Source organism: Pagrus major, chromosome 15 (genome assembly GCF_040436345.1).
Source record: "Pagrus major chromosome 15, Pma_NU_1.0".
NCBI lineage: Eukaryota > Metazoa > Chordata > Actinopteri > Spariformes > Sparidae > Pagrus > Pagrus major.
In genome coordinates, this window is record NC_133229.1 from 12,941,691 (window position 1) to 12,960,757 (window position 19,067).

At 47.5% G+C, this 19,067-nt stretch overlaps 1 protein-coding gene across 1 annotated transcript; it reads right to left on the bottom strand.

Annotated features, from left to right (window-relative positions):
• Positions 1 to 393: 393 nt before the first annotated feature.
• irf2bp2a (interferon regulatory factor 2 binding protein 2a) lies at positions 394 to 2,958 on the bottom strand. The gene is made up of 2 exons (XM_073482142.1): positions 1,818 to 2,958; positions 394 to 1,515 (listed from the first exon to the last, which is right to left on the bottom strand). The coding sequence occupies exons 1-2, from the start codon at positions 2,650 to 2,652 to the stop codon at positions 797 to 799; spliced, it is 1,554 nt and encodes a 517-aa protein (XP_073338243.1). The 5' UTR covers positions 2,653 to 2,958; the 3' UTR covers positions 394 to 796.
• Positions 2,959 to 19,067: the final 16,109 nt, after the last annotated feature.

The following is a 19,067-nucleotide window of genomic DNA, read 5'->3' on the forward strand; positions in this document are numbered from 1 at the left end:
TCAGGGTCCTAATTTGTGGTTACACAACATGCTCACATCATGGTATCGTGTTGACAATCATGCACTTTCTCACATTACTGACTCAACAGATTCCAGCTGACTGAACATGACTTGGCACCTATTTCTGTACTCTGCAATCAGTTACAATGATGCACAAAACTGGAGCAAATTTGGGACAATGTGTCAGATCATGCAAAAAGAGGCATGTGCGCAGAGCGAGCTGCCGTCCCGCAGCGTGAAACAGTAGCCTACTTATGTTGTGCAGCGTAAATCAAGTCTCCCGAGCCGTCACAACAAGCCTGCGTATCAGAGCACAGAGCCCTATCTCTACCTCCACGTCCGTCCAGTCCTGTGTAACTTAATCACTCAAATGAAGCAAGCTCAGACAATCAGTTCATACAAGATCAGAAATTGTATTTGGCAATTTTTAAACAAGTGCATACAAGTACAGCTAAAAGCATTTCAGTTTTGCCAAGTGCTCGTAGAGTAGCATTAGTCACATTCTACGTTAAACAGGAACTGCCACCAGACCTAGAAGTACATCAAGAATTTTGTTAAACATCAACAAAGAGGAACGTAGTCCATTATAATGAGTACATACCTTTATCTTCAAAAATATAGAAACACAATGTATTCAAAAATCAAAAATTATACAACCATGTTTACGAAGTATACTCTTCCCTTGGGTCCAATATGTACAAGTCCGTTAGTTTGTTTGAATGGTATGTATGTGATATTTATATATTTATACTCATATTTTTTTGCTTCCCCTCCCCAAAGAAGTGTTCAAACAAAATCAAGGGTCCCTCTCCTTTTTTACTTTGACATCTCCCGCAAGGATGGTGGCGATTTCTCCTTGCATGAAAGCCCATGGTACGTTCGAGCCAACCAGGGGACATTTCTCTCCACTGGGACAGTACACTTCACCCGTGGCACCTTGCTGCTTTATGCTTTCCCTCGAGCACGGGAAGCAGAACTTGTGAGAGGGCACAGACGGGCACTGAACAAAGTGTGTGTCCTCCAAACGCTCGTGGCACAGCGTGCAGCACAGGGGTATGCTGCCGGGTACCGAGGAGTCCGGAATGCTTTGGGGGTGCACTTGGTCCATGCCTGGCACGTGGGGGGTGCCTGCACCAGACGCATCTCTCTGCGCCAGCCTCCTCTGATTCATGGAGGACGGCGACAGGGGACTGCTGCTGTTCCTGCGGGTGGTGGAGTGGACTTGGTTGGCGTCCTTAGGAGAGCTGTTCCCACCTGCATTGTCTGCTGCCATGATGAGCGCCGCCATGGGGGACTGGCCATTCTGGGCCGCCTCAGGTGGGGTGGTGCGGGAGTGGGGGGATATTGTGGAGGGGGGAGAGGCGAAGCTTGGCTGGGGAACTGGAGGCATTTTCAGTCCGTCAGTAGGTGGTGGTAACCACTGCTGTCCTTCTCCATTGAGCTTGGCAGCTGTCCCCTCTCCCTCTGGTTCAGGCGATGCTTTTCTCTTCATGTTCCGGGGGTGTTTTCCTCTGTCTGGAGGTGGGAAAGGGTTAAACATGAGAGTTGAGTTGCACAGCTCAGACAGGCATCAACAATTACACTGGAATGGAGACATGCATTTTTTTGTGCTGCTCCACGCTGCACCACAGGGCACAAAACAATAACAACAAACAAAAAATAATTAACCGACTCGTTTATGCACCTTTAAATTGTGCAGACACGGCACCGTGTTCATTTTTCACTCAATATCAACACATTCACGGGCTCGAACGGGTTAATAAATGTAACAGAAATGTGACAAATGCACAAACCAAAGAGAGTATTCTCCATTTTACCTGACTTTGACGCCGTGGCGCTGGCCTCGTAGCCCATAACCCTTTGTTGCATGGCCGCATGGTCCTTCTTGAACCTGTTGTCGAAAGTGTGCAGAGCCATCAGGTCCCTCACAGTCTTGCCCTTCCCCATCCAGTCCGCGTCCGCTCTGCTTTTGTGGCTCTCGGAGATCTCCGGCGTGAGGCTGTCCGGTCTGTGCTTCTCCTTCACCTCTCTGTCGTGCTCGGTGCTGGAGACCGAGGCGGGTCTCTTGCCCATGTCGGCGGGACTACCGACGGTCATTGCGGAGGGAAGCCCCATCTGGCCCGGTCTGCCGTTGACGGCGTGCACCGTGGGCATGTTCCCGTTAACCAAAGGCACTAGATTGGGGGGGACCGTGCTATTCCTGCGCGGGTTGGGGCTCTGGCGGTTCAGCTCCGGAGGCTCGTCAGGCTTAGGAAATCCATTGGGGACGGGAATGCCGTTCGCCTGCCTGCCAGACTGGTACTCTGGACCGAGCCTGGGCGGGCGGTCGGAGGAGATCGGGTAGCGGTCCAGCGGCTGCGGCGGCCGGGAGCCCGGGTCTCCCGCCGCAGCGTGGTTGATCGCCTGGATCTCCTTCCCGGAGAGCTGCGACTTCCCCGGCCCGGGAGACCTGCCCTCCTGAAACCCGTGAGCCCGCTTGAGCTGCCGGGCCGTCTCGATGACAAACTCAATGCGGTCTGCTCCTTCGTAGTTGACACATCCCCTGCAGACGGGCTCGGTAAAATCCCAGATCATGGCCCACGGCATGCGGGGCAAGTCGCATAAATAACACGACTGCCTCCTGGAAGAAGCAGCGACCGCTGCGGACGACATAGCGCTCGTCGTCGACCCCCCGAAAAGAAACCCAAAATGTGTCTTCTTCTCCGGCTTTTCCTCCGCAGCTCCCTTTTAAAAGCCAACACAGAGCAAGTTCCCTCGGTGGAAAACAAAAAAACACACAAACTCGTCTTCTCCCGACTTCTCGAGCGACAACGTTGAAGTTTTAGAGGGAGAAGTTCATGTCGGTGTGTACTTTACTACGGCGCTCCTCTATCTATCTCCACTGACTCTCTACTACTGGCTCAATGTGGAGCAGTGACGTCACCACGGAGCTCTAAACGCCTGCTTCCACTTCAGTTTCTATTGACTTGATTTCTTCGACAGACCCCCTCCTCCTCCTCCTCCTCTCCTCTCCTCCTCCTCCTCTCCTCTCCTCCCCTCTCTCCTTCCTCACCCCCTCGGTTTACTGCAGCCTCTGTCACTCACTGCTTCTTTCTGTTTTTCTCCTTTTTCTTTTTTTTTTAATTTTAATTTAATCACTTGAACCTCAGCCAGAAACTGCACCCAGTTCAGCTTTCGCCTCCTGACTGACTGAAGGGGAATAACCCACCACTGCTCCTATTATCACCATCAAAACCTGCGAGAACAACAACAACAACAAAAAAAATAACAAAAACAAACAAGACAATATCAGTCCGGGTCCGCCGATACCAGCCCTGCTGCCTGCAGCGAGACAGAAACGTGGCTGTGAGGTTAGACCGCCAGGGGATGAAGCTCAGAGAGTCGCCTGCTCCTCCAGTTCACTGCTGCTTTGTCCTAAATTCAGGCTGAGAAACGCTGCAGCTTGTTTTTCTCAATGCACAGCGCCTCGACGCCATGAGCCGCTACTACTATCCCTGTGCGCTGAATGAGGTGGGTCGACCCTTGAAAAAACAACCAGGCTTTTTATTTCTTAATTATGATTATTTTATAGAAATATACAAAAAAATGTTGTGCAGCAAAATCATAGATTAAAGGGAACATTTTAAAGGGATCTAATTTTCTTTTTTTTAGATAATATATTCCTCTTGTGTTGATGCAAAAAAAAGAGAAAGAAAGAAAAAGGCGCCTCCATTAGCCAGTAACCAGGAAGCTCTGTCATGAGGTGGGGATTTCCAGCCAGTGTGTTGTAAACTTGAATGGATCAGGGGGGTTACAGCATGAATATAGCTCTGCCCACATTTTTATTCTTGCGCACCGAACAGTCAGTCATCCAGATCTGCCACCACTAAATGAAATTACACAGGAATGAATCAGCCATTCAGACTGGGCGAGTTAACCATCAAACTCAAGCCGAGGAACAAAATAAAGGAAGTGTGAGGGCTGCAGCGAGATTAATGACTGCACGTCTTTGACGTTGAATGTTTAACACGGTGGGGAAATAATATTACTCGAAACAGGTCATGCGCCAAAAACCCAGCCACAAAAAAAAAAAAAAAAAAAATTCCCCTGAAGTAAAAGTGTAGGTTTGAACTGGAGGAGTGTCCCAGTGGTTCAGATTCCTCCCTCTCATCTGGGCTCATTCCAACTCATTGCAGCTTAGCCTCGGGGCTTTGGGTGAGGCAATGCGTCTGTAACCTGCAGACACAAAGCAGGATATGTTTGTGCAAGTCCATGTGACGTTGGAAAGAGGAAGCGAGATGTTTAGTCACGTACCCTCATCCGCCTCACCCATCTACGGGACACCGGGGCCATTTGGCTCCCTGCCTGCCCAGCGGCCGTGATCACACACTGTGGCATGAGGCGTCTCTTCAAAGGGTTTCCATAAAAACACGAGGCTGCTATCTGTTGCCACCCATCACATATATATGTAGTGCAGCTGCCACATGGTTTCTGTGACAACGTACAGTATGAATGAGCAACACAATAGAGGGGTTTTTTTAAGAACCTCGGTGTTACTGTAAACTACAGTACTAACACATCGTTTCCCTTCTCTGCTTTCTCTCAATTCTCAGTCCTCATCGGGAAAACAACACTAGGAAGTGTTGTTAGGCTTTATGACACGGTTAGGAAATGACTGTACCGAGGGGGCAAAATAAACACATTCCTTCCTTGAGATTGGTGGGAAACTGTTGCCTAACGCTTTGATCCTTCGCTTTCCAACCCGGTCCATGTTTGTGCAAGCAAATAGCTCCACACTGTTATGCAAGATGGAGGCATGCTGGGATTCAATTAAATCCTAAATGACCCAAATCTATAATAGGAGGATCCATTGATTTGAAAAAATGAAAGCGTGGCTAGGAAGCAAAAGGCAGGACTGTGCTGAGCAGAGGCGACAAAGGTCTGAGAGGAAGCCAGACACGCACAGATGGCTCTGATTGGCAATATGAACCATGTATACAGTAAAATCACCACAGTGTGACCCAGCTGACGGCCGTCTCGTTTGAGTCTCGCCACTAAACCAGATGGAGCAGCTGTACAACGCTGTCTTGAACTTCTTTTCTTTTTTTTTTTTTCCTAAGCAGTATGTAAATTGAGACATGAAGCAGCTAAATAAAGAGTGAGAGGTAGGTGACGGCCAGGGGAATACCCAGCATGTGACAGCATTGCGGGCTTGATGACGAGATGACGTTATTTTTGTTCTATCGCTTTCTTTCCGAGCCTGTTAAATTTTATATTGGCCATCTTTTATTCATGGGGGCGAAAAAAATCATTACAAATTCTCTCAGAAGTTTATCTGCCTAAGCGGAGCCACAGCAGCACTGGATGTTTTCTCCATCTTCTCCTTCTCCTGCATGAGAACAACATTGGAGTTATATAACCTTTTTTTTTTTTTTAGCACAGCTGCTGAGGTGAGCACTAAATGAAACTGTAACATGTTGCACAGACATGAAAGGAGGTTATAACAGGACAGTGCGAGGACATGTTACTGAGGTCAGGACAGTGGTTGTAAAGTTGAACATGTTTGCAACAAGCAGCGGAACCATGGAGATTATCACAGTACCCCAACTACCATATATATCCTGTTTACGCTGCTATTTTTAGCCGCAGATTTGCACAGCAGGGATTAGAGCGCAGATAAAAAAAATTTGGGGAGCTCTGAAAGATAACATCAAAGCATCCATCTGTCATAATAGCTGCTTCCTGTTCCTTTTTTATTTAAAATGAAATATTAGTTTGATTTCGTTTTAATGGTTTTCTGAATGGGGCTCACTGCACAATCCAGGCTGCAGCATGCAGCAGATGCACAGAAGCACTTAATACGAACATGAAATCGGGAGTCGGCTTTGAAATAGGTATAAAATGGTGGAATTCAAATAAAATGGAGGGTCGACGGTGAAAGGGAAAAATGTGCTGGGCGGCTGGAATCTGGGGGCTGGAGGCTGCAGAGGTGATGTCATTGGGCCAGAGCAAGAGGCGAGTGAAAAACAAGTCTCTCTCTTTATTCTGATCCTCTTTGCAGTTCCAGTGGGGGTTGGGGGGGAGGGAGGGAGGGGGGGACTGGCGGTCGGCCAAGGCAAGGGCTGCTGGGAAATGGCAAAGGATGCCAAGCAGGCCCCACCGCCAACATTAGAAGCTCACATCTTTGTTCTCAGAAACCTGGTGTGCTGCCAAAGGCCTCATTTCGGCTCCATGGCATGATTACACTGGATGTAGGCCAACTACTGAGAGCTCGCTCGCTCGCTCGCTCGCTCTCCCTCCCCTCTCTCTCACTCTCTCTCTCACCCGCTCTCCCTTTATGCTCCCTCCCCAGGCTCTCTCTCTCTCTCTCTCTTTTTCCACTGCCTTCAAAAGCTTTCTGCCAAACATGCAGCAGTTGCCATGGCTGCAGAGAATGGAACATAAAAAAAGCGAGTAATGAGTCAGGCTTGGACCCAGATGTGCCACATGTGTAACCATTTAGAAAAAAAACACAAGATGGTAACATATCCCCCCTTAATCTGCCGGGCTTGTCGGGGACAGACGACGAGTCGGTAAATACCAGAGGCGCTTGCGAGGAGGGGGGAGAAGTGGAGGAAATAATCCCCGCAGAAAAATGTAAATGAACATTGTTTTCACATCCATTTTTTCTGAGCAGGAGGTGGTTTCAGTGCAGCAGGGTTAATTTTGGCAACCAGGAACAGAAAGACGTGAACTTTGCTTCTGTAATGCTACGCTCAAGTGGAGCCTGCACACATTGTGAGCCGACAACATCATTTCCTGTCCAGTGGAAACCCCCCAGATATTTTCAGTCACAACCGCACTTTGATGTAAACAAACTTTCCCTGCGTGGCCTCTTCGAACAAAATCAGCACATAGTTTGAGCTCACTGGTCCCAATTCATAGGCGGCTATTAGAATGAGTAACTCTACCTGCACGTTGAAGTGTCTTCTTACTTATTGCCCTTAAAAGGCAGCTCCACGCCTGACTCATACTTGTCATGTTTAGCATACTGAGCCATGCAGTCATTCCAGCTTTGTGACCGACTGTTTCAAAATGTCATTCTGCTGCATTCTCTCTCACACACGTGTTTATTCGAATTCCCAGAAGGATCGTTCACAGCCGCTCCTACGGCAGCACTGTACTAGTTTCTGTTCTTACACCTTGATTGATCCTCAAGCAAACTCCAGAGGGACTTGACACATCCAGCTTCATTATGAGTATCTTTGTAATGCTTACAGTAGCATTAATATGGATGTACAGCAGGCGTGTGAATGTGTATATGTGTTACAGGGACGTTTATATTTGGACACACAGCTTCTCTCTAGCGTCGTTATTTTGACAAAGGTTAGGCTTTTTTTCATTTTCTCTCGTCGAGCCAAAGGGAAAGAAGGAGTAGCTTTTTCATGCGTTATGTAACCTCTTCCTCTGAGCCAAAATAAAACTTTCCCAAAGTGGGCTTATTTATTACCGGAGCTTGCTGTCTATTTTTGAGCTGCCTCGCTAGAAAATGGACTCTGACATCCCCGGCGCAGCAGTTAAACACAGCACTCCGATGTCATATCTTGAATCGTGGGCATCCATCTTCACATGGCTGCTGTCCTTTTCTGCCATCTTGGTAAAGAGCCAGAGTAATTTGCATTAACTCCTTTGCATATATTAGTTCAGCCAAACAGTTGCATAAACCCTGGTGAATAATACATAAAAATACGAGTGAACATGCATATTTATAACCATCTTTATTTATTTCAGGGTTGCTACTGGAAGAAGATCAAAGCTTCTCTTTTTCTAGTAACATTTGCCTTGAAAGCAAAAGGGTATATAGAGAAATGTCTGTGATGTATAGAATACTAAATGATATGACTGTGAGGGGAAGGAAAGCCAAGAATAGCAAATACCGACCCAATTGGAAAACCTCAAGCCTCTGAATGTTGGGGGAAATTGTTCATAGATAGCATGCGGCTTATTCAGATCGGGAAAGTAGGCACGAGCGTGGATGAATGCAACTGTAATACATCATTTACAGATGTTGTGGCTACATTTGGAAAGTGATATTTCTTTTCCCGCAACTAGCTCTAAACACATTTACTTGGAAACAGCCCTTCTTTGGTAGCGGTCGTAAATCAGACCGAGGCTTCCCGTCCCAGATTCCACAGATGCCTCGCTGCCCTCTCTTTGATTGTCTGGTTTATGGTGGATGTTTCATCATATGCTGCTAGCGCCCGTGCCAGAGATGTCCTTCCTCCCCTTTCCATAAAAGTGCAAGTTGTCACGACGGTGTGGCATTCATTATCCGCCTGTGGTTTTTGCAGGCCTGGCCCCTGAGCAGCTGGGGAGCATTGGTTGTCACACTGAACGGCGGTGAAAGATGGGAGGGCAGGAGATGAGCGCTGTCCCCCCTGTCTGTGTGATAAAGCCCCCTTAAAACCACAGTGTCTGGGCATCTGGGCACACGATGCCTCGCCTCCCTCATCCACTTCAAAGCCTCGTCTCAGAAGACAGCTCGCTGTGAGGAGCTGAAATAGAAAATGGAGGTGTAATGACAAGAACAACCGTGTGTATGTGAATCCACCGACCTTCAAATTAGAGGACAGTTTATCACAACTTGTGTCTTTTTGTTTTGGCCAATAATTCACACTACTTTACAATGTTGTGATGATATTATAGTCACAAAAGTAATTGTGAAAATCTGGAACGTGGTGACATTGCTACAAAAAAGGTCTGGTAGGGGAAGAAGAGAGCAGTCGGACAGGTTGTAAACAAGTCAGACCTTTTTCACAACTTCATCAGAAGTTAGATCGAAAGTCAGAGTACACAAAACGCAAGTCATTTTCTCTTATCGTCTTAATGTCTTACTCTAAAAGTCCTAAAATGAGCTGTCTGTCTGACCCATTGCGTGCCCCGCTGCCAGAGAAGTGAATCAGGCGACTGTTATCTTTGGTATTGCAACATGGAGACAACTAGCAAGCAGCCACAACATCATGAGAGGGTAAAATTGAAAGTAAATACTGTTCATGCCAGTAATGATCTCTTATCGTCTTAGTGTTGTACTCCAAAATTCCTAAAATGCGCTCTGTGTGACCAACTGCGTGCCTTGCTGCTTCCTAAGTAAATTAGGCTATTCTTATCTTTGCTAACGCAACATGGAGAAAACAAGCAAGCTGTTACGACTTTATGAGAGGGTAAAATGGAAGTGAAAACGATGGTAATGTCAGTAATGATCTCCTATCGTGTTAGTGTCGTACTCCAAAATTCCATAAAATGCTGTTTCGTAAGCAATTCAGGCTAACGCTACTGTTATCTTTGCTAACGCAGAATGGAGAAAACTAGCAGGCCCTGCTGAATGCATAACCATGACAGTGAATCCTTCTGGGAAGTAATGTCGAAAAGCATTTTGGAGTTAACGTCATAGATGAAGTAATTACGGATAAAGGTGAGGCTTGTAAAATGCTGCTAGCATACATACTCATACTTAAGAAACGAGACACCACGAACAAAGAGAACAACATTAAGTCTGCCACTTCGTCCTAGGGAAATGTAGCAGCTGTTGACTGATGGGCGAATTAACCAAAATAACTCAACACGTGTGCGCCTAACGTTAGCTAACTGCTAGCTAGTGGTTACATTAGTGTGATTTATAATTACTTATTATCCTCTTCACTGTTGACAAGCTCACACAAACGGCTATATATGTTATATTATAGGACATATCGACAGGGAATCTTAAATCTTTTTTCTGACAGTTGAGCTGTTTGTTAATTCATATAGGAAGCAATGCTCTAAGATCCCATTACCTCCACTTGAACTGCATGTATGACAAACTAGTTTTGCAACAAAGACAACGATGGATGTTGTCATACATACAGTCATTATTCCTAACGGGCACATAGTGGATAGTTTAGTCATAGTCACCACAACAAGCTCAGCTGAAGAGGTACAGTAATACTGTGGGAAGCACGCGGGATGAATAGCAGAGTCTTGACGCAAGAGTAAAAGTCCCAGAGGGATACAAAAGGACGGAGCGCAGGGAGCGCTGTGGGAAAGTTCAGTGTCCTTGAAGGAGCCTGATAAGCCCAAGGTGATATGAGCCCCGCGTGTTAGTATTGTGCAAATTTGTAACGACTACGAGCTGGCTGCTGATAGAGAGCCGTCTTACGCCATGTGTTTGCACACAAACCTGCCTGTCCAAAGGGCACGTTGAGCAGGGAGTGGCTGATGTTATCTGAGCGATTCCAGTTTGTGATGGTAATGTCACACTGGGTGTTTATTGGCGTTGTTTTACACGGTCGACATACAGGTTTGAGCAGGTTTTCAAACTGCTTTAACATATGAAAGGTTGCGATTACCTCTCCACCTACTTGTGTTAAGATGGGTGCCACATTGCTCAGCAGCCACACAGATGTGTAACTTGACCTTGCACTATGTAAATAATTTGAAAGCTCTCTCTCTCTCTCGACAAAGAGGGATAAAGTTCACCTACACCTCGTTGCCACACAATGGGAGGGAGGAGCCAGACAGCCCTGAAGCGGAAATGGTTTCACACTGGCTGACAAGTCTGGCAACACCCAGGGTTGCCCTGAAGGACAACAAACCGCCCTGCTTCACTTACACACTCTTGTTTTCACATGTACGTATCTACTTGCTGATCAAGACACATCTTTGCAGAGAACTCGTTTCTGTCTTCCTTCCTGAGGCTGCTGTGTGACGTGTTCTCTCTCTCTCTGTCTCTCCTCGCATGATAAAATCGCTCTGATCAAAAAAATGCCGTTGCCTAACAACAAGACGAGCAAAGTTCACCTCCCATGTAACTGCCAAAAAAAAAAAAAAAAAGCTTTCCAGCAGCTCTCACATGATTCCTGCCAAGTTAACCATTTACAGCGAGGAGGAAGAGCAGAAAGAGAGAGAGAGAGGCTTACTCTGGGTAAACAGCGTTCGCTGTTGGAGCTAGTTAACATGCAGGGACATGAAACTCGTCAGGCTACAAGTCATCCCGCAGCAACACAAAGCTCCTTCCTCCTGCCACAAAACAATGCATGCGGGTCAGAGCAGTGCTCCCATTATGAAACCGCTCTGTCACAAGGCGAGCGCCTCACAGGAATGCTGTTGTGACACATGTGCGCTGTTGACGCAAGGGTTAAACATTGAACAGCTCACACACACACACACACACTTAAGCTGCCAAAAGGGCGGGAGCTTTAACCGCTCCAGCACCGCTTGGTCGTCAGCGTGTGTTTATCTTTCCACCACGTCCCCCGCCACCTCCCAACGGTCGTCAGGTTTATCAAAGGAAAAGTCCTCTCGTCTAACTGCAGCCAGGTGCAGCACGGTGTAATGATTCACACAGCAGACACAATACTCCGCAGCAGATTGCCTCGCATGTTGGGAGCTCTGCAGAGGTCACTGGGTGCGAGTGTGTGTGTGTGTGTTGGATGCCATGTGCTGATCTCTGGCTCGGTGCTGGTGCAGAAGGTTCAGCAGGAGTTCAGCACATATTCATTATTCATGCATTTCTCTGTATCAAATGATGGCACCGGGGAGCTTCTTTTCTCCATGAAAAGGTCCAAGTGCTTCAGAGTTTTTCTCCGCTGTTTTCACTCCGTCGTGTTTTTCTTTTTCTTTTTCAGATGTGGAGTAAAAGAATATGTGAGGAGGTTTATTTATTTATGCGCTCAGTGGGTCTGGATTTTTTTTTTTTTTTTAAAAGCATTCAGTATTTGTTTCTTGGATTTAGACGTTGCTAAGCACAGGAAATGTATCGGAGTGATTCTTTACAGAAGGGTTTTCTTCAGTTTTAATGTGTGCTGGCAAGGCTTTGAAAAATCCCTGCTTAACAATTCGAGGAAAGCCAAGCCACCTGGAAATCTCATGACTTCCTGAATCTAATTCCAGGCCGAGCTATCAGACTGTCTGACTAGCAGCTTTCATTGAGGGGTGTAAACACTGAATGTCAGGCATGTTTGCCAGAGCCAGTGTTGAATCAGGCATTAGTACTCATGTAATGCCTGCAGTGAACTCAAATGCCCCAGCAAAGCCCTGATTATATTTTCTCCCTGTCTAACAGATTTATAGTTACACAGTGAACTCCAGGAGAAAGCTGGCACAGGCCGGACTCGTGAAACAGGCCTCTACACAGTCTATTCTCGTTGTTTTTAAATGCAGTCTGGACTTTACTCCAACCATATAATAACAGATGTCAGCTAAGGCGTGCAGTTTTGATAACCTGCAGTTGTAATCTTGAAAATGTGCACGGGGCAAACAAGGAAACGGCAAAGACAGAGCAAAGGTATAACACCACCGAGGGAGAATCCAGAACAAAATCCCCTCTCATGTCACAGCGTGCTGTGTTGGCGGACCGTGACCTCATCCAAAGTTTACATGCAGCCGCCTCACGCTGCTTTGTTATCTTCAAAACTTGCAAACCAGCACATTCCAGCCCTCAGCGGCAGCACAAAATGTCAGCGTGCAGATCCTGCTGCACTGCGAGAAACACGATAAGCAAATAAACGAACACTTCACCTCGTGCGCAGCAGCACATTTCAGAGAGTACGAAACAAAATGCACAGGCAGATGCACAGACTTTCATGAGCAGGAGGGCAGGGATGTATATAGGTCAGTTGTGGACTCTCGATTGGAGCTTTGCGTGTCTGCTTACTCAGCAGCCCGCACCAAGCTTAGCTCGCTTTCAGTCTTTTTTTAAACCAGACCACAGGGTAGTAAATAGCTACGAGGAGGATCACAGCCTTCACAGCTGATTGGCTTGATGCTCGCCTGACATAAACAGGAAGCCGGCCGCGCGAGTCAGAGAGGGGAGCAAACGAAGACGGAAGGACCAGCGACAAGCAGAATGTGGTGGCAAGACAAAGAGAGAATGTGTAAAAAGCCTGAGGGATTTAGATTTGAGAGGAGGAGAAAACAAAAAAGGTCTCTCTGTTTGTGGCGTACCATGTGACTCACGGAGGAATTCAGCCTGTGATTCAGTGCTCTGCATTGTCAGCAGGCAGTGTGCAGTGATAATGGTGATGAGGTGTTTGTATTGGTGACAGCAGGAGACCACTAAATGATTAACGCTCATCATAATATTCATTCTGTACCTGCAGTGGTTTTTTATATTTTTACATGTTCACGTTTTATCTTAAATCGACATTATGCAAGAATTTGTGCAGCTGTTCACCTGGTGTCCCTGCAGCTTCACCGTGCAATATATTTTTACAACACTGTTATAAAATACAAATCACGAGGACGGCTGTGTGTTTATTGTTGACAAGCTGATGAATGTGGAACTGGCACAGATGATGTCAGCAGAACCATGTCGACCGACAGCAGGGTGGAGTAACACCGCAACATTTTAATACAAATATCACACTGCATTTTTTTTTGTATTTATTGTGACACTGGAGAGGAAGAAGAAAGTAAAGAATTACAAAACAACAATGACATGGTTTTGCTGAGGTATTGCTTAACATGCACACATCGTTTGCTATGCTAAGCATTTGGATGTAGTTTGAATGAGGATGTGTGTAATAAAATGCACATAATATACACTGGACAGTAGTTTATCACAAGCTAGTTGAGATATTTACCAAATATATAGCTATATTTACTGAATTTATTTACCGGTATTAGCATGCTAACCCATGCTAGCATCCGGAAAAACTACAAAAATCCATGAGGCAGGGACGACACCGATAAGATCACAGCCTGCGTCGCAATCTTTCTTAAATATCATTGGCAGGGATGTTCACTCTGCTGTCACGTTGTCGTTAGCTTCCCGTTAGCCGCGACACAAATTGCTGTGGCTAATTGCTGTCAACCTGTATAGTTAGCTCAATTAGACAGCGTAATTCATGCATCACTAACTGTGTGTGAGGTTTGGGTTTAACAACAGCGATTCCTTCTTTCAGACATAATGTATGTACTGATAACACAGAGCTAGCTTCGTCCTTAAGCTAGCTGTAGACACATATTTGGTGTTTTAGGCCTCTTGCAGGAGATTGTACAATACAACTCAGAGACAGTTGCTATTCTAGTTACTTCCAGGTTTTTTTTAAGGCTTTCATCTTTGCATCCGGTTTAACTGCAATTTGTGTGAATGAGATCCTGGAGCGACTTGAGATATCGGCCTGTGATATCTGTGACTTTATAAACCAAGCTCTTGTATTTACTTACACCTCCACAGAACAGAATTGCACCTCTTAATTGCACACTTCTTTTTTTTCCCCAGCGTACATGTGAGACTTAAAGTGATTTAAATTCACGTCTATTTTTGTTTTGATCGGGCTGAGCAACTTGTGGATTACGTAAGTGAAGCACTCGGTGACAAAAATGATTCACTTCCCTGTAGTTCGTTACACAAGTTCCCTTTTTGAATCGGTTTATGTATTTGTGCGTCAAGAGCAAACGCATATTTAAGAGACTCCTTATCAGCTGTTAGCTTATAGTATAACAGCCACGAATAACTAGTATAAGCTGATGGTGATAGATTGTGTTAAATCTCCCATGATAGCGAACCACTGTGAAGCCTCTGGTGGCCCTGCGTGCGAGGCTCTGGGTTGTTGCATGACTGTGACAGAGCCAAAGCACAGAGTGGAAATAATGAGTGACATATCAGCCCTGCTACCCGAAGAGCTTTTAGAAAAACACCCCTCCTCCCTTCCTCCCCTGTCAACCTACTGTCCCCATGCCTGGCTTTGAAGGTCAGATGAGAAACAAGAGAGAGCGCCACCGCCACCTCCGACTGACTGGTTCAAACAGGCCCTGGGATGAACAGGGGGGTGGTGTTGGTGGTGTATAGGGGCGTTGCCCACTGAGCATGCCCAGTGAGGAGGAATGCCTTGTGATGGCAACACAGTGGGCTCTCCCATCTGCTGATGGAGTGTGCACTTCTCGCCCCGGGCCCTTTTCCATCCAGTCTAGTGAGCAGCCAGATCAATTTACTGTGGAATGAACACAAAGTCAGTGGCTGACACACGCACATATTCACACATTCTTTATGTACGACAACAGCAGCAGCGACGCAGAGCCCCGCACTGCAGCACGCAGACTGGCACGCATAGGAATCTACTCATGCATGCAAAAAAAAAAATAGTAAGAGCAGGGTTGAATCAAAGGGCTGATATATTATTCAGGGAAACTCCCTCAGTACTCCAGCTGAAGTTTACAATAAGCTCGCTGCACGCACTCGCAGGAGAGTCGATATTCTGGCTGCTCTCCCTCCATCCCAATTCCTGTAACAAACTGCTGACTCATCAGCCTGAGGTGCCTTCATTTGTCACGAAGGCGGATGGCGGATGGTGACGGCTGCATTTTTAGGATGAATGGCGCTGACTGACATTGTTGTGCCGTTTCATCACCCCTGTTTCGCTAAAATGCCAGAACAAGGAGCATCATTTCTGGGGGAATGCGGTCATCTGTCCCCCCCCCACCACCACCTCTTGACACACACACACACACACACACACACACACACACACACACACATACGGATGCAAAGCGAGACCACATGTTTTCCCTCTTATGAATAATTGAGGAGCCCTGCCTGGTGTAGTCGAGCAGGCGCTGACTAGGCACCCAGGGTGGCACTCTTAACTACTGTGACAAAATGGTGTAGCGTGAAAAGTGACATTTAAGGCGTATTGACGCTGAGGCGTATTGTCAGGCTGCTCGATCGCGTGTGTGAGACGAAGAAGGCGAACGCTCTCACACCACGGGCCTCGAGTAAAACTGAAAATGTTCCACGTCTGAATGCAAAAGGAGGTGCGAGTCGGTTCTGTCTGCTCGCTCTTACATTATATGAATAATTGAAACATATTGTAGGAGGGGGGGTCTAATGTGTTCTTTTATTTGCAGAGTCACGCCTGTGCTTTCTGATATGCTAATGACTCTCCCCTTGAGTAATTGAGCTTTAGAAAATCAGCCCAGGCCTAATGGCGCATTGTCTGGAGGATGATCAAAAAGCAGCCGAGATGAGGATGAGATGTTCTCCGGTGATCCGCAGATGACACCGATAATGAGGCACTTGAAGGAGTTTTCAGGCGTGGCGGACACTGCGGCCGTTTCAGTCACGAACCCGCCGAGGAAAGCAATTTCATTTCATTTCCAGATTCGTCTCTCAGATGAGAGTTCTTCCTCGTCCTTCGCGGCCGTGTCCTTCGTCTCCCTCCCCCTCTTTGACCCTCAACCCCAAACCATTACAGCCCACTCCAGTCGGAGCGCCGCAGCCTCTCTGCCACCCCGCCCCTCCTCGTCTCTGCCTCTTGCTGGAGGGTTTCTAAATCGGGAACATCTGACATACTCGCCACCTACTCGTGTGTCTCTCTGCAACTCTCTGTGACCTCGATCCACCCTCTTACACCGGAATATTGTACACACTAATCTTCCTATGATACTTTATAGCAGCTCCATGTTCGAACACAACCCGTGACCACATGTACACACAAATAGTGCCAACAAAAGACAGACAGCTGCAGTTCAAAGCTTAGCGACAGCTGTGTTCCATTGTCTAACCGGGAGCTGACTGACATTCGAAGCCGCCGATGGCTGCCTTTAAACGCCTCTATTCTTTCTCTCGCCTTCCCTCTTATTTGCTCCCTCCATCCGTCCCTCTTTGTCCTCCACCGCCAAGCACTTCTCATTCCTGTGATGTTTTTGGTATCGCTGAGGTCTGCCTAGACACCGCAGTGTCTCCGATTCTCACACAGTAACCAGGGGAAGCGTAGAATATGCTCCTTATTTGCCTCCCACGGGGGGCAGACACTCAATCCAACCTCTTCACTGTCAAAGAGGCGTTGGAGATATACTTGGCAAGCTGTGTTTTGCACCCCCCCCCCCCCCTTACTCTCAGTATGTGTATGTATGTATCTTTCAAGCCCTTCATTTCCCAGAAAGGAGCCCAGGATTTATGAGCGCATGAGCCGCCGCGAGCGACATCTCCAGAGAAGGATGAGTGTTTCCTGCAAAGAGTGAGGGAGGGGAGGCGAGGGAGGCGCTGGTGTGTGTGTGGGTGGACAGCTCCCATAGAAACACTATCCAGTAACACTTGAAGAGCGTCATCAAGGGGAGGTGTGTGTGTGTGTGTGTGTGTGTGTGTGCATGGAGGGGGCGTCTTTCTGAGAAAAAGCCCATGAGGCCTGCAGACCTGTGATTGACAGTTGCCTCTGCTGATTGCTGCCCCTCAGGGACAGACTCTCGACGACAGCTGCTGCTTCAAACTCACCCTGAACTGTTGCTAACTTCAGGTTCACTAAATATGTCCAAACCTGGGTTGGCAGCTCAAGCATGGCACCCAAATCCCTCCTCTCCATCTTTGTTTCGAGGAACACTTTGCAGGAATCTGACATGCATTTGCGAGGTAACCGAGCCCTTCATCGCCACTCTCTCTCTCTTTATCCTCCGCCACCGGGTGCGGACGTGAGGAGTAAAAGTGACTTCATGGTGAGTTGTGTAAGAGCGTGGGGCGAGGCTTGAAAACCGAGCCATGTGAGGCAAACGAAAGTGCTGATGCGCTGAAAACAGAGCCAGTGTTTCTGGAGGCATGCAGATACAGAAAGAAAAAAAAAAAAAACCCCGGCAGAAGTCAGATGTCAGAGAGGACAGCCAGGGTCCGGACTCATTGGGGCTGTGTGGACAGTGCGTGGTAAAGGGTGGGGGATCTATTCCAGTAGAGAGAGAAAGGTCACAGTGTAAGCTGATAAAGGCAGGAGGCAGAGCTTGGGGCTGCTTCCAGGCCAGCTAGTCAGCTGACGCCTGCAGCTGTGTTTGGAACATCAATATGAGCCTTGTTCACCCCCCCCACCCTCCTCCTCTTCCTCCTCCTCCTCCTCCTCCTCCTTCTTCCCTCTAAAACTCTCTTTCTCCCTCCCTCTCCTGCTCACTCGGCATCCCCTCTCACCCCTCCTCCTCCTCTCTCTGCACGCTGTTTCCTTTTTTTTTTTTTCCAGCTCTGATTTATGAAAGTAGGGCATGTGCCCATAACTGCTGCATCAAGGCACATGGCTGAGCCTCCAGAGGCACTAAGGCTCTGTTTACATCAGCCCAGACAACTGCACCGCATTGCACAATCGCCACAGGCAGGCTCTGTTATATAAAGATGGGGCCACGTTGGCTCCATTGTTGTTGTTTTTCTGCTTCGCCCCCGTCTGTAAATCCTGAACTGCGCAAATCTGGACGGACACCGCGTCCCCTGATCTCTGACATGTCACTTTAGCCGAGGACTGAATGTGTCAGCCGCTCACCGGCCCTCGAGTTTCACATTTCCCAGGCTGAAAATTCATTAAGCATATTTGGATCAAGCAGCTTGGGAACAGCTCCAGCGACTTCAATAGCTGTTTTGTTTTGAGTCTGTTGTTTTCAGCTATTCCACTCACTCTCGCGCAGGATTTTCGGGGAGGGCTTTATTGTGGAGAAGTACTGGAGCATGAGAATATTATAACAAAGAGAGCCACAAATACGGTGATTTGAGCGGCGAGCGTGAGCCTGAAAGAGCGAGCGAGTGTTTGTTTGGGGGCGACAATTAGTCCCAAATGTAGCACCAAGGCGCTTCGCGATCGGTTTCCATGGCGACAAATCAGACTGCTCAGCCGGTGGAAGACAGAAAAATGCGTTCTTGATGAGCGCGAACAAAAGCGCTCGAGCCGGAGACGACACTGTAAAACTGCATAATCATCGTCGAGTGTGAGGAAGGAGGTGGAGGCAGATTTAAGGTTGGCTCCAGATTATTCATGCAGGTCGGAGGAGTCGACGGATAGTAAGAACATATCGTCATCCTCTCATTGTAATAACACAGATGGGCCTCTGTGGGTGTGAGCTGTCTTCGGAAGAATCAGCTGAAAAACACGGCCAGCTGCTGCTACCACAAACCATTAACTCATTAATGGATTACAGGCCACATTTTCTCAGTATAACCACGAGCTCGGGAGTGTGTGCAGTGTAACCTTCCCTGTCCGGCTGCTGACTCAACAACCGGCCCCTTCGCTGCAGCTCCGTGCCCGAGCCTCCCAGACTGCAAGGACACACGATCGTTTACAGCCGCCGGCCTCGGAGCTGATATTTCTGCCTGCTTGTGAGTCATTACA